The sequence below is a fragment of the Eucalyptus grandis genome, chromosome 6 (genome assembly GCF_016545825.1).
Source record: "Eucalyptus grandis isolate ANBG69807.140 chromosome 6, ASM1654582v1, whole genome shotgun sequence".
Lineage (NCBI taxonomy): Eukaryota > Viridiplantae > Streptophyta > Magnoliopsida > Myrtales > Myrtaceae > Eucalyptus > Eucalyptus grandis.
This window is the reverse complement of record NC_052617.1, coordinates 37,651,213-37,666,938: the sequence shown is the minus strand read 5'-3', so window position 1 is coordinate 37,666,938 and position 15,726 is coordinate 37,651,213. Positions and strand designations below refer to the sequence as shown.

The window sequence follows — 15,726 nt, the reverse complement described above, 5'->3', positions numbered from 1 at the left end:
CTTTAAATATTTTGAAATTCATCTAGGGAACAAAATAAAAAAGAATCATTTTTAAGCTTTTAAGCATAAATTGTTTTCACGAGCAGAATAATTACCAAATACATCCTAGTGTCTCCATAACACTTCAAACACATTTATAAGGAAATAGGTGATGTTCAAAGTATTGATTGTGCAAATAACATCGATAGTCAATATTTTATTTGTATGTTTTCTTACTATATATTATTTGTCTGTTCGACAAGAGCTTTAGAGTAGTTTTTAACAAATTGCATTTCCAAATTTAGTAAAAGCCTAGCATTTCACCAGTTCTAGAACTAAATTTTCAGGCCCAAATAATCAAATTCGTGCAAGTGTACAGTTTGCATCTTCTGTTCCTACTTGAGGTTCTGAGAATGAATAACAATCGTGAGACAGCGTCAATGGGATGAGCGGCCAGTTGATTTGTCGCAAATTACTCAACAAACATTATTCTTTCATTTCAGAGAGTGAACATGATTATTCAGATTCAATTAGTTAGGGTGCATATGGTTGAACTTTTGGGGAATTTTTTTTTGGAAAAATGCAAAAGACTTTAAGTTAGAAGGATTTTCCAAAATGTAAATTGTGTTTATTAAATTGTAATTTGAAAGTTCATTATGAAATATTTTGAGTAAAATAATGTTTGGAGATGTTATATTTATAAAGGGATTTTGTGATTAAAAAAAGAAAAAAATTATCAAAAGAAAAATAAAAAGTTGGCGGCAAGGGCCGCAGGCCTCAAGCAAAGATGATTGGCGAGGGCCGCCTGGTGTGACCTCTAACGACCCCCGACAGCCCTTCATGGAGGTCACGTGACCTAGATCTGGGTCTGCCGAAGGTCACACGACCTTGCCACGACCCTGATATGGGTCACACCTGAGGTTTCACAACCTCCCACAATAGATTTGGTCTCAGCGAGGTCTCGCAACCTCAAGTGGCCCTTCATGGGGGTTGCGTGACCCAAAGCTAGGTCGCGTCTGGGTTGTGTGACTAGCCGATGACGGTCACCATAGTTGTGACCTCGCCGGCCTCTCTCTAGCCTGTCGCCGACTAGCCACATAACCACACCACTAGAGAAGAAGATGAACAGTAACCCGTTGGGGCTTTCAAAAATGCCGAAAGTTCAAAGCAACTTAAGACCTATTTTAGGCTTTCACCATTTCAAAGACTAGCATTCTCTCAATGTGGATTTCAAAAATTTTATCAAATATTCAATATTTGGCCAAATGGACTTTGGACGCTCAAAGTCCCTTCCCAAAGCAGATCCCAAATGTACGTACCTTAAGAAGGGAACAGGGTTGGGTTCTAAAGAAGTCTGCTGTTTTGGCTTCCAGGGGAACGCCCAATTAATTGGCAAAGCATCCTACAAGTAGTCCACATAATGCCGGGTGGCCCGCTTTGTAGTTGAATGCACTTACCAGATATACAAATTTAGGAGGAATAACATTCTCTGCTGAACCAGACCATGATTTCTCGACCGTGAAACCGTCGTGCATTTTGCCAGAAATTCGCAAAAGACAATTCGTTCCGATTTTAACGCGGAAGACGAATCTAGTCAGCATATTTGTAGTTCAGTTTTGATTTGCTAGATTTATGCAGTCCTTGTCATCCTTGCATTTGAATCAGTCATGCCAAAGGCTTTCTTGGATGTCAATCGAGAAACGTCAATGCACGAATGTTAAATAACTTTTTCGGGAGAGATCGAGAGCCAACAGACTGAATTTGATCAATACTCGACCCCCTGAAGTGCTTCCAACTCCTCCATGATTGCCAATAATAAAATTTACCCACGCTAGCTTAACCCGTACAGCGCATGCTATGGGCTGTCCATCTCCAATGACATAAATTGGAAGGGAAATACCTATTTCCACCTAAAAAGACAAATTAGTGCATGATTTGTCTGGTGATCAAAAGTCAAATAGGCGAAGTTTCACCGACTTCAAGCATCAACGTTCGCACACAGGAAGAAATTTATGATGAGGTTGACAACAGACAGAAAAGTCAGAGAGAGGGGGAGATTCTTCAATTGCAAAGGAGGGGTTGTTCTGGCGTTCGAATTATTCTGATTGTGCTCAACTTGTCGATCCGCCATTCTAATCGGAAGTGTTACTTTATTGGTCTATTGAAATACCGGTGAACAGAACCAAAGGAGATGGGCATTTGAACAGTGGCTACCTCTTTGACAATATTTTTTTGCTTGTATCATAAGAAGATCCTGCGAATAGTCCTCGCAATACCCCTGGACAATAATCTCCCTGCTAAATCACTTGGTAGATTTAGTAACCGCTGTTGCGCTTCTGGAGGGAGCTGTCAACATTTTTCACATGTAGCAGCAGGTAAGCACATTGACACTCCATATGTTGATAAAGATGCATCGGAAATTCAATAAAACGGTAAACAGGAACAGAGACATTTTGCCCTTCACTCGTTCATGGCCAAAATACTAAAGCTGTTCACCTTGCACCAGTTGATAAAGATGTGATTTGTAGGACAAAATTCTGCATTCTCCAAAGTGTATGCATTACGTAATTCATGATAGAAATGCATTATCACAAGACAGCCTTGACATCTTATCTTTCAAATTAATTGGCATGTGATACATGCTTACATACGAAACGAAAAGGCACAGAAACTCCTAATGGACCATGTACTATCATCAACAACCAATACAAAGACCACACAGCTTACCTATCCAAAGAGAACAAAAACAAGAATCTATAGCCGCGATTACCGGATGATGGTGCAAGATCAAATTAGTAATAATTGCAGAAATTTGATCTGACTTTTATGAGCAAATCACAACTACTGCTGACAGCAAAACATAATAAAACATGAGATGTAAAAGAAATGGAAGTTTAAAAAGTTTTCTATTGCTCTAAAATCCACCGCCATTCTATTCTGCCATTCCATTCTGCGCGAAGGTAACCTGTACTTTCATACAGCATACTTTTCCTAAACGAATGGTCTTTCCGTAACTCACTTCTGATGCCTGTACCGATATGATTAGTAGCTATTAGGCAATTAATGCAATGCTTGTCATGAAAAAGCCAATGACTTTCACACTCCTGAAGGGGAAGAGAAGTCCTTTTTGATGTCCAAGGGTATCGAGGTAGAAGCCCAAATCAATGCTTACTATTCCTTAACCCTAATCTGAATGGGTGATTGCGAACTAATAGTAGGTAAATTCAAATAGGGAACTGTATGGATTCAATGAAGAGCACATGTAGTTACATAAGCATGTCTGCTCCAAATGCCCATTTCTCACCTCAGAAATAACAGAAAGGAGTGGGAGAATTTCTTGCAAAGAAGAAATCTGATCCAGTGCTAATGATGCTTCCTCCAAGTATCTCTTGTCAACCTTGGTTCCGGATTCTCCATTAAGCCCCTACAAGATGAAAACCCATTAAGAGAGAGGTTTTATTTTGTTCAACTAACAAAAGAAAGAGAACAAAAAACACTGGTAGGAATTCAAATACAAGGTTCAGATAACTTTCTTGTCAACTTTTATGCACATTAAGAATGTTCTGAACCTTTTAACTTCCAACATTACTGCAGCAAAAATTAGATATTATGCCCAACACATGAACTGCTCGTCGATATTTAGTTGCAGACAAAGAGATAAAGTAGTAACATTTGTTAATATTTAGTTCCTGACCAATCAGATAATGGATACTTCTCTGCTCACTAAAAATCATCGAATTTCACTGTCAATTCCAGTATAGACTGTAGAATGTGTAAGCATTTACCTGACTCAAGTTTTCATTACTTGGAAATCCCAACAACAACAGCAAAAGACGGCGAAATGTTTTCAAATTTGTTATGTCTTCATCAGTCAAAGCGGAGAAGGAAAATGATGTGCCAAATGGTATGTATGATACTGCTGCAGAAGTTAAAGAATCAATGGTAGCTAGACCAAGTGCATCCACGCCCTGCACTCAACCACTAGTATATTAGGCAGTGTGGCATTTGATTCACTATTATATGCTACCAAATAATTCTATCTAATCACCATCATCATCATCATCATCATCAATAATTAATTAACATTTATTTCTCAGCTTCCAGAGAGGCATTTCGTTGAAAGGCAACTCCAATTCATCCAGCTGTTTCTAGATATAAACTGTCTAGAAGGGGAGAAGCAAAACATGACAATAAAGTGGTCTAAGCCTTTTATGCTCCTCACAACAGGATAAATCTCTTGAAGAACAGAAGATAAAGTTATGAGACAAGTGTAGCTATAATTTTTGCTGGGCCAGTTAAAGGGCAACATGCCCTATGGCAATTATTCATATCTCCCCTTTTTTTCTGCTAGAAATCCCCCTTTTGAATATCATAGAAGCAAATCATTGTACATAATGAATGTGTTTGTTTATGAGGTATACATGAACACAAAATAATGTACCTACACAATGTAAGATAAGAGTCCTTACAAACTTTATGTCTCCTTACAATATTTGTCCTTACTTGATACAAGTCAAAAATTTGTGGTAGATTCATAGAAGTTACGTATTCCCAGTAATAAATATTGAATAATTTGGTTCAACAAATTTTTCAATGAACTATGTAGAATTACACCAACAGATGTACTTGACTTTTCATTTTGGGAACAACTTGGTTTTTAATCAGAACAAAGAGACAGAGCAATGACATTGGCCACATCCATCAAACTTGATGAGCTGAGAATTTATGTGGAGTGTTTAAGCTCTATTTTGATGAATGAGAATGAAAAAAAGTTAAAGAAATTTTTTAAGCACGTGAGATGAAGAAAATGCGAGTACCCAAAAAAAAAAAAAAAAATTATTTAAGATGGTTCACCTTTGGCTACATAAGGTTCACAAAAAAGTTCAATGGAGAGAACCTGTGCCTAAAGAAAGGAATAAAGAAAGCTCTTGAAGGTAGATTTTAAGAATCTAAAAAGACGAAAACAAGGATGTGTCTCAAAACTAAGCTCGGCCCCTCCCAGCAGCATTCGATAGGACAAAACATAATCATGCTACTAAAGCAATTCTGTGTTAAAACTGAGCATAAAAACAGCATGCTCTATCTAGAGCCTAATCATATCGCAATTCTCTTTACAACGAAAAAATACCATTCTGTATCTGAAAAGTTAATCCCAAACTCCAAAAGGATGTCATACTCTAGGCATTGAGTCTCCAGGCCTCATGTCAACTATGAGACCCAGGATCACCTAAATCTTGTAAGTTTTATACCACAAAAAGTTCAAACACTGTCTTCCAGCTGTCTGCTCCGAGAAAAGATGTTACATTTTTGATTTAGATGCAGAATCTACGAATTTTGGATGAGGACTTTAGTATCACTATCAGTTCCATGAACAGTTAAGGTTCGTAAATTAAGTAGAACTAAAACATCATCTTGCTTGTCTTTTCAACATAACAGGAAAAAGGGAAATAGATGACTTAGAAACTAACCTTAGAGAACTCTTCAAGCATTATTTCCCTAACAAAACTACCCTGCCAAATTGATCAAATAAACCAGTTGGAGGAGAATAAATGCTCTTCAGGCCAAAGACAGAGATATGTGATGGAAAACGCTGGATTATACCTTTTCAGTTAATGTAAAAGAGAGAATTTGCTTGACAACCATTCTAGAATCATTTCCTTCTACCTGCCTTTTAATTAAGGCCTTCTCTGTTCTGGCACGAAGAGACTGTGAAACAAGAACATACAAGATATAGACATAAACTGTTAAAGATTGAGAGAAGAGCCAGTTTCAGAATGAAAAATACAATTACTGTAATTTCGGCAGTGATCTCTAAATTATGACCAACTGCCTATTAAATTATCTTACAGTTGCTAGATGTTACACCTCTACAAGTGATAAAGGAAGGCAATGCACAAGACTCAGAGAATATAGGCAAAAGACCTCTAATCAAAACAGAAAGGAGCTGAGGAAAGAGAGGGAAAAGTGCTTGCCTCAGTTAGAAGAGATTCCAGGCGATCGACTCGAAAAGAACCATCCTGCAAGAACGAATTGTTGGCATTAGGATTTCCTCTCACATCACACATACTAGCACCTTCTCATATCCAAATTCCAAGGACAAGTCTTACATAGTTACCTCATAAAGAAGAGCCTGCAAAGAGGACTTCAGCTTGGGTGAGCTGTCAGATAAAACTTTTCTGGCAATCCATGGGTAAGTGCTGCCCAAAACTTTATAATCTGGGTTGAGGCCAATTGCAATTCCCTCCAATACAGCAAGGCTGGAAGAAGCAAATTATGCAGAGAATTCGCACAGTTGTTAATCTTAACAACACAAGTAGTCAAATGGAAGCATCTTCAATTCTCGCAAAAGTCTAACCATGCAGGAAACCAGACAAAAGATTCCACCACCATTGCATGATTACCTTCTGATGACAAGAGAAAAGTATGAAGGTATTTGAAACTTGAATTTGTACCTGTCATGAATGATAAATTGAAGGACATCAGTCTCATTTAGAAACTTCACAACTAAGTACAAAAAATTTACATGCATGAGATGATAAATTTCCTATCAATCTAACTGCTTCTTAATTCTTGTTGGCATAGATGTGAAAGTAAAAGATAAGCTATGATGATCTTCAAGGAAATTATACAGCACCAGATTATCGATTGTTCCAGCATCTAATTTGTTAAACATGTGAAATGTGCACTGACACCATAACATTTAGAAGACGAGGATAAGCAGCTGGTCATGAACAGAAGAATCATTCAAGAAATGGTCTCAGCTTCTAAAGTGTGAAGTACCATGAATAATTGACCTCCTCTACAACTCCTCTGTATATGATGGTAAAGCATGGTATATGATGTCAAATGGTTAATGCTATCCTTGTTTCTCTCACAATTTTTTTTTTCCAACGTTCTCCTGAATTGATTCCAGATATGATCCATCCTTCATGATAGTCATCTAAAATGAATAGGTCTTGGCATAATCTATATTTCAAACCCTATCCTTTTTTCTAAGATTCCTCCACCACTGAATTTAGTGGCCCCAAATCTCTGATACACTACTACACCTGTCAACCGGAATGTGTATGTGAGATGAAAATCTCAGTTCTAACTCAAGGTGGTGGGAATGAGCTTACATGGTGGTTCCGAGGTTCCCCAAGAGGTCACCAAAACTTACGTTGCGGACTCCCCTAGCAACAGCATTTTGGAAAACACCTAGAAAGAAGTGAATATGAGAGTGAATAAAATGGATCTCTCCAAGTGGAAAATCACGACGTCTCACCTGTTAAGGCATTTGTGACAGCTTCCTTGTCTGCAGTAGGTGGAAGAAGCCTGTGAATGTTGTAATTGTACATCCCCAGAATTTAAGAAGGTTAGACAAACTACTATATGAGAAATTGAAGAGGAAAGCAATAGTTATTCTTGTCTTGGTAGGGAAGAGGTAATGCTAATCATACCCAAGAGTAACAAAGTCCTTGCTTAGTGCAACAAAATCACGATTTACAAGATGGAGACAGGCTTCAATAAATCCATCACGTAATTCCTGTTCAAATTCACCCATCATACCGAAATCTGGTTGGAAAAAAATATTAAATTCCACTCAGTCAATTGAAAACAAACAATGCACATATATGTTTTGAGATTAACCCACATTTTTCACATTTGGCAGAGATTATTGCATAATTTAGTGACAAACATAATGATGATGTTATGAATCTCCTGAGAAATAGATCAATCGAAGGCATATATGGTAGCTACCAAAAAACAACACAATTAAGTGATGCATGATGTTGCCAATGCAAACAAAGCCATTAAAGTTACGAAAAATTAGCCCCGGCATGTTCACAAGAATGACTCTCATGAAAAAATTGGTAACTACTCATTCTCTTATACCTCCTATCTTACCATTTTTTTTTTTTTTTTTTTTGTGAATAAGCCTAATCCACCAAAATTTTATATAATAACCTCATACATTTCATTTTATAGCCAGGGTAATACATGCAAAAGATTATCGATTGGCATTATATATTGTTCAAAGCATATACCTAAATAAGCTAGTTTCCCATCATATGTCCGAAAAAGATTGCCAGGGTGGGGATCAGCATGGTAGAACCCATATTCCAAAAGTTGATTGAATGAGCAGTAAACTCCAACCTGTTAAAAACATGAAAATGTCCCATTAGTATTAAGCCCAAGACCTCAAGTAGTGTAAATCACTCATCGTCAAACAATATCAACACTTTTGTAGTTAAAGAAGTGACCTCAACTAAGTAGAGATCCTTAACTTCAGACAACTTTTGTCCCTGCAACAGGCGAAGGATGAAAACAAAAGCATAAGCAAACTAAAGAAGAAAACCTGCCATGTTCAAATGAAAGATCTTATAAAGGACTTCTGCAAAGCTCAAGCAACTCCAGTGACTGTCGACTTTGTTGAGAGTATTTGGCCAATGGGAGCATATTTGTCAACTTCATTTATTATTTTATATATGGTGGCACTAAGGGTGATATTATAATTGTGGCCTCTTGGCTTTATCATAAATAAATAGCTTGGGGTCACATCTGACCTAACCAAGCCTTCAATTCAGTTTTTTTATCTCTCAACAAATTTCCCACTTATGTTGATCAATAAATAATAAAGAATGTGCCAGACCAAAATAAATAAATAAAAAAGAATGTGAAAGTTCTACTTTATATTAACCAATGAGGCAGTATTTGCTGTTTGAGGAAGATGTATGTGTAACATTGTTTGTCTCCCCCTCCCGCTTTTTCACTCTCCATGAGATTAGTAGAGACCAACCATAAACACAATAACCTGAGAGATGATTTTTCTGGAATATCCAGGTTGCATTCAAATTATATATTTGAATGGAATTTGGATGCATCCCTCAATAACGGATGAGCAAATTAGCAATGTGTATCTGTTAACAAGATTGGTGGCATGCACATGTGGAAGTGACATACATTACTTACAATGATGCAAACCCAAAGTTTTAAGGGTGCAACAAGGCGTCATCACCACAGGAGAAGTAAACATTAGTCATACATATGTACCCAACTCAAAAACTTGAATGTGTCCATATCTCATCAATAAGATGCGGCCAAAGTAGAAATCATCATAATTAAGGATAAAGCAAGTAAACTTTAACATGACAGTTATATTCTAACAAGAAGATAGCACGGAGTATAAATTCTACCTCTATCCACTCCATTGTCAAGACCCTCCGAGTTGTGTGCTCTACATACATCTCTGGAACTACAACATCCGGCAAACCTCCATAAAGCTGCCTGCCAGAAAATGTAATGGAAAGTCATTAGGTGCCACATTAATAAAAGTCAATAGCAATACATTCAAGAGAGCCACACCAAACCAAGTCTGCTTAAGGAATTTTCAATTTTATGTAACAATATAATTGCACCATCATATCAAAGTAAAATGTATATCAGTCGAATCACTTCATTCACTTAAATTTATATGGTACACTAATATCTGATAAAATGACTTGTGGAAGTATTATATTAGAGGAAATTTAAACAAAAAAGGAATGATGAGTAGGAGCAGGAGAAAGGTATCGTGACATCATTTGGTGCAACAATGGTAAATCATAAGATACTTGCCATTAGAAGATATATAATCCCACAAAGAAGAGCTTAAGAAAATTTAGACTAGACTAATCCTATATCCATGGCTAGATATCCAAGTCGGTAGGATACATATATAATGGTGGGGAAGTAGAATTTCAATGTGGCAGGCCTCTTCGCAACCAGTTACCAACTTAGGCCTCTCCATCAAACTCCCAATTGCTGATAAAAAGTCAACTAAGAATATGCCATGCCCAGGTACAAGTGAGATTTAAAGACATCAACATACAAGTCTTGGACTTGTCTGATATACTATTCAAAAGTCCTTTTGCATGTTAAAACATGAATCTGCGAGGTGATATACTCCAAGGTTACTCTTCAGCTCAACAAAGCAAATTATAAAAACAACTTCTTTGAATAGCAATGAGTGTTGCTCAAACAGGAATCTAAGTCACAAACATATGTCACAAACCCTATTACTCAGGCCTTCAGATATTTAAGTCCAAATCATTGTGCAGATCACTTACCTGAATTTGATTCCATTATTTGCTTCTTTCTGGTAGTCCATCTCCTGCATTTAATGGATTACCTGTATTCAATAAGAAGCTCTAAGAATTTCTCTTGGAGAACCAAAAGAGTTGGGAGCTTAACACATGTAGACTTAGTCATCTACCAGACACAATGAAGGTACCAAAAGCACCATTCAAACGGCCACAGAAAATGGTTCTATTAAAAATTATCACCTTGAGGGAGTTGGTGGGGCTGAGAAACAGCATCTAACACCTATTTTGGTTCAACAACAAGAGGAACTATTTTTGAGAATGTTGTCTCTATCATTCTGTTTCCAACAGGACAAATTTGCACAAGTCGATTTATTTTTTTCATTTGGTACATTACAGGTGAAGTTATCAAGGCATAAATGCGGATTTAAACTATTCTGGTACTTTTGACATTAATGTCACAACCAGACTGGTAAGAACCAGATTCATGACTGGTCCACATCAACTGGTTCATCTCTCTGTTTTGTTTCTCTAACTTTCCCTTCTTCTCTTGAAATCTGTGCCTATCACTCCTATAGAACCTAAACAGATAAGAGACTACAATACAACCCCCAGCAAGTTCAACTATGATGGTTGGGATATGAAAATATAGTGCCAAAACTAGAGGGAAAAACCAATAAAAAAAAAAAATACAGCAGAGTGTGATCAAAAGTTTAAAAAGAATCCAAGAAAAGTTTACCAATTCAACGACTTTCATCTTTAACATTTGGTCACAACAAAGCACATTATTATGTATCTTGTCATGGGCAACCTTAAACAGCTAATACAATACAACAATTAGAATGAAGCATACCCGAAAAAGACTTGATGCCCACTCATCAACAACTGCCTGCAGGTAACGCATAGTTACTGACCACAAGTATCTCTGTTGGATGCTAAAATGAGTAGTAATGGGATAAATAAATGCTGCTATCCAACAAATTCTCTCATTCAATTCAAGATGTTAAGAAATAAGCTTTACAGTACTGGACCATTTCCAAACAGCTAAGCTTTTAGGTAGGAAAAATACTTGCATGACCTCCTACTAGAGCACCTGTCATAAGTTCGAATCTTACCTAGGTCATAAGGTCATCATAATATGCGTAGATAAGCATTAGAAATGTGCTTGTGTACACTATAAGCCAACAAGTTTTTTGGGACAAATGGTTGCCAGACACAGGCCATCCAATCTAATGTCTGACATGGAAATATCTTAAAAGGAAATAAAACTTTGGTACCTTTCTACAGTTCATGCAAAAAAGAATTCATCCTAGTTAGAGATAGCTCCTTACTGGAAGATCAGTATTTAACTGGCGAACTTTCCTAAGCAGTCCAGCTAAATATCGTAAGATCAAAATGTCCAAGCCAATAGCAGCTTGTACTCCGGGCCGCTGTACCTTCACAGCAACAACCTTTCCACTGTGTCGAAGCCTTGCCTGATAAACCTATGGAGCACAGAGAGAGAGAGAGAGAGAGAGAGAGAGATAGAGATGAGTATGAACATGATTTTATCCTCACAACTAACCTTGCTCGTGTTTTGATTAAAGAAACTGGATGCTCTTAAGAGTACTAGTAATCAGCCACATTAAGGTAAGGTAGTCCAAGATAAATAGAGAGGATACACATTAAGGAAGAAAAATCGATGGTTTTAACAATATGCATCCTAAATGACACCAGATATAAGCAAGTACGAGGGCAAACCTGCCCTAGGGAAGCTGCTGCTACAGGCTCTGGTGAAATCTCCGAAAATAGCTCATCAATGGGAACCTTAAGCTCTTGTTCTATCATGTTGAAAGCAACATTAGTAGAAAATGGAGCTATTCGGTCCTGCAACAGAGATAGTTCATCCAGGTACGAAGGAGGAATCAGATCCTGCAAAGAGGACATTAAGATATGAGCACTTAACATTATATATTTTAATGAATAAGAGAGGTGGCTGTGAAGTAGAAAGGCCTCAACCAAAGGTGATCATCACTGACGTTTAATTTCTCATGAGACATGCATGTGTCTCCAAGCTTAAGCAAGAATCATATAGAGAAAGATATAACTGCGCTTTTCTTGACATATTATCTCATTGAACGCTACCAACCTGAGCTTACAATTTCCCTTGACTGACTAAAGATATGAAAGTTCAGAAAGATGGGACAGTTAATGTAATTATTCTACCAAGATTTGAGAAAGAGGTATATCAAAAGTTGCAAGATTTTGTTTCGGCATAACAACTTGAAGAAATATTTACAATATATATCAAAATTAGGTGTCCCAACCTACACAAGCATTTTAACGAAATTAGACTTAAGGGATTTCACAACTGCTATAAAATCAGTAATGCTGCACCATCATAAAGGATCACACTCTGCAAAACTTTTGGAGCCAGTAACTGCCCATCAAAGTAAAGTATGTGATTCAGTGTATACTTCTTTTCATTAGTACGATGTTATCACAATGATATCCCAATTCCCTCAAAAGTTACAGTAAATATATATATATATATATATATATATATATATATATATATATATATATATATCATTTCATTTTAGCATTTACTTAATTAAAAGTGGAAGGCATGCCTCCTCTAAAAGCACTTCCTATTCAAATGAAAATATATTTGCCTGGATAAAAGAGTAAATGAAGAAAAGAATGAAGTAGGATTGCTTTACTTACTGGCCGAGAAGATACAGCCTGAGCAACTTTTATATATGCCTGAGCCAACAAGACAAGAAAAATATAGAGGTATCAGATACCTAGACTAAAACTAAGAGAGTAGGCATCCAATGTATATTGCAGACGTCATAACAAGTATTGTTGCATATGATATTATTTTATACAATTCACCTAGGTCTTAAAAAAAGGTATCCAACATGATCATAAGACATCAAAGACACGTTTCAAGCACAGTCCAAAGGAGGAAAAGCTGAAAGCCCTAAGCTCTTCTACTGGGATAACCTTCCACTATCTTTTGTTCTGCTCTGAGATGGGCTCTGAAGGAGCTACTCTTGGCTAGTTCAACGAAAATGTAATCAGTTAGTTCGAGTATCCAGTTAGCCTCATATGTGATGGCTATTGGTTTAGAGTTCAAATCTAGCATCAATCAATATGATAACCTTTCTTTTGAAACCAATTTAATCAATGGGCTTTCACCTGATGGAAACGATACCTGTTAAGGTGCTTTAATAACAGCTAAGTGATGATAAGCAAAGCAGACGTCTGGAAGACAATGTGCTATAGGAGAAAATCCATGCGATAAATATTAAAATTTTAATATTACCAGAGTGACAGTTTTCTGGAAATTAAAGAAAGTAGTAGTGTTTAAAAGAGAGACAAAATACTAGGAGAAAACTCTGAAAAGCCCACGGTTTGCATGCATAACGTACCGGACCTAATTCAACCAGTATGTTCCGAAGTTCTTCTGCTCTAACCTGCAAGCAAGCAAATGAAAGTAAAACAGAATCCTTCACCGAAAGCCCACATCTATTCTCATTATTGTGAAGTTTGACAGAAGTGTAATTTTCATTCCTGAAAATATGATCCAACACTTCTCAACAGGGAGAACAAGGACATCCACAGACAAACAAAATTTACAGAGAAAACTCTGGTTATCATTAAGGAAAAAAGGAAAAGACATGTGATAAGTGATCAATAGATTAAATCGTGACTGAAGATAGTAGCAGTCAGTTTCGATTAATACCAAAAGCAGCCATGTACCTTTTGATGAAACAACTCACAATATTTTCCTCCGGTAACAGACCGATATTCAACCAAGCAGAAACGCATTTAAGGATAAATAAATAGGAACTCTTCTAGAAGCATTAGTTATCGAGAAGAAAAAGACGACCGAAATGTGAAAGAAAAACCAAAAAGGTAAATTCATAAAATAAAATCAAGTAGAAGCAAAATGAAAACTAATTGAATTTTTCTTCAAATCTTGATGAGAAAGTAGCGACAACCATAGGATCAGTTCTAGTCAGCAATCTCAAAGATTAAAGTTGGAGAAATTCAATTTTATCTCTCCTATCAATGAGGAGGGAGGTGACGAGAGATGGAGAAACAAGCTAAAAATTTTTGTTCTTCCTCCAATCCACTGGTAAGTATATGTCGAATAACGAAACGAAAAGCTAGAGTTAGAGATGAATGCCAATTCCAATGAAGCTCATAGTAGCTATTGTCGGCTACTAGCAGCAAATCTTCAGGAAGGCGAAATCGAAGCTCAAGAGGCGAACCTCAAACATCTGATCGGATCGCTCCATAAGGCCGTCCAGGTAACGCGACGCGAACCACCAGCCGAAGGACGTCGCGGTCTGGAGAAGCCGCCGCAGCAAGACCAGAGGCCTGCGCCTGAAGACGGAGGCGATCTTGGCGACGTCGTAATCCGTCAGCGAGTCGGCCTCCGTCGTGCTCAGCTCGAACAGGTACCCCGATTTCTCCGTGAAGGCGTCGACGCCGTCGCGGGGCGCCGCCGCCGCGGGGCGGCGATCGGAGCGCCTCGCGCGGGGGAACCGAGCTGGAATGCAGGGCCCGAGCCCGAGCCCGAGCCCGAGCCCGAGCCCGCGGCCGCGGCCGGGACCGGCGGGGAGGACGAGGCGGAGGGGCGGCGGCGGGGGCGGGAGGTGCAGCGCCATTCGGTTTCCCGGCCGGTGCCTGCTTCGCGGCCTTTCGGATACGGAGGTCGCGTTCGGATCGGGATTACAGCGTCTCCGCCATGGGAAGGGGCGTGGAAGGTTGAAGGAGAGCAGCAGAGAGCGAGTGTGAGGAGCAGGAGGAAGGAGGGATCGTGCAAGCTAACGTCTCTCGCGTGGTCCTTTCGTTTCGTTGTGTTGTTATCCATTTTTGAGCAGCGAATAAAGAAAGAATGCACCGCCATCTTCCTTTGCGGGATGTTTGTGAATTTTTCGAAAAAAAATCGCTCCCCAAGAAATGTGGATTTCGTTACTTTTAATAAATATAGCTATATCTTTCAATAATAATGCACACGAATAAATCTCGCATATGAAAAACCAAAAACACTATACCACATTTGAATTAATTTGATAAATGGGTGCAATCTTATTTCCAAACAAATGAAACCCCTGTCCAATATTTTTATAGTAATTATAAGAGAATACGAGGATATTGACGGCGTAATTTGCTATTGAACAACACGAATGTTGATTCCTTTTCAAGTGCAATTCAAGTGCCTCAATGCTTGATTTCGAGTAAAATCTTTGCACAAGTACGATATGATAGCCTTGGTGGCTTGATTATGAATTAGTAAGTGCAATCTTTGATTTCTTTGCAAGAATTGAATTTAAGGACTAAATGCCTTGAATATAAGATAGTCAAGGTCTCGATGGCCCGAATATTTGATGAAATCTTTATGACTAAAATTTTTATAGATGGTCCAATTATTTGAATTAGATAGGTTGTCATACTTTTTAATTCTTTAATTTTTAAGAATTTTTTAATATAAATTGCATGAAATTTAAATTATTTGTATGTCTATCACAAAATGAATAGAAAAGCTTTATATCTACTGAGAGAATGGAAGGAATATATCATCCCTCTATTGGTTGAATCAATATTGTATATCATCGATTGGAAATTAGATCAATATCCACTTTGATTTAATACACATCGTGTCCATTTTGTATTTGATGTGGCTAAATTT

General features: G+C 37.7%; 1 protein-coding gene across 1 annotated transcript; it reads right to left on the bottom strand.

Annotated features, from left to right (window-relative positions):
- Positions 1 to 1,800: 1,800 nt before the first annotated feature.
- On the bottom strand, positions 1,801 to 14,898 carry LOC104451956 (uncharacterized aarF domain-containing protein kinase At1g71810, chloroplastic). Its single transcript, XM_010066499.3, has 21 exons — positions 14,303 to 14,898; positions 13,457 to 13,501; positions 12,747 to 12,785; positions 11,781 to 11,951; positions 11,372 to 11,524; positions 10,894 to 10,929; positions 10,068 to 10,111; positions 9,156 to 9,246; positions 8,223 to 8,264; positions 8,007 to 8,115; positions 7,419 to 7,533; positions 7,244 to 7,293; positions 7,098 to 7,176; positions 6,381 to 6,431; positions 6,095 to 6,236; positions 5,952 to 5,996; positions 5,581 to 5,685; positions 5,448 to 5,489; positions 3,765 to 3,947; positions 3,284 to 3,403; positions 1,801 to 2,325 (listed from the first exon to the last, which is right to left on the bottom strand). Exons 1-21 carry the CDS (start codon positions 14,699 to 14,701, stop codon positions 2,221 to 2,223), a joined length of 2,166 nt encoding a protein of 721 aa, XP_010064801.2. The 5' UTR covers positions 14,702 to 14,898; the 3' UTR covers positions 1,801 to 2,220.
- Positions 14,899 to 15,726: the final 828 nt, after the last annotated feature.

Bases quoted from the DNA above. Each gene is read 5' to 3' on its own strand.
- LOC104451956 (XM_010066499.3), bottom strand. From the start codon at position 14,701: ATGGCGCTGCACCTCCCGCCCCCGCCGCCGCCCCTCCGCCTCGTCCTC. The intron at 10,112-10,893 runs GTATGCTTCATT...CATTAAATGCAG, and splicing joins GGGCATCAAGTCTTTTTCGG to GAGATGGACTACCAGAAAGA. The intron at 3,948-5,447 runs GTTAGTTTCTAA...GGTTGAGTGCAG, and splicing joins TGCTTGAAGAGTTCTCTAAG to GGCGTGGATGCACTTGGTCT.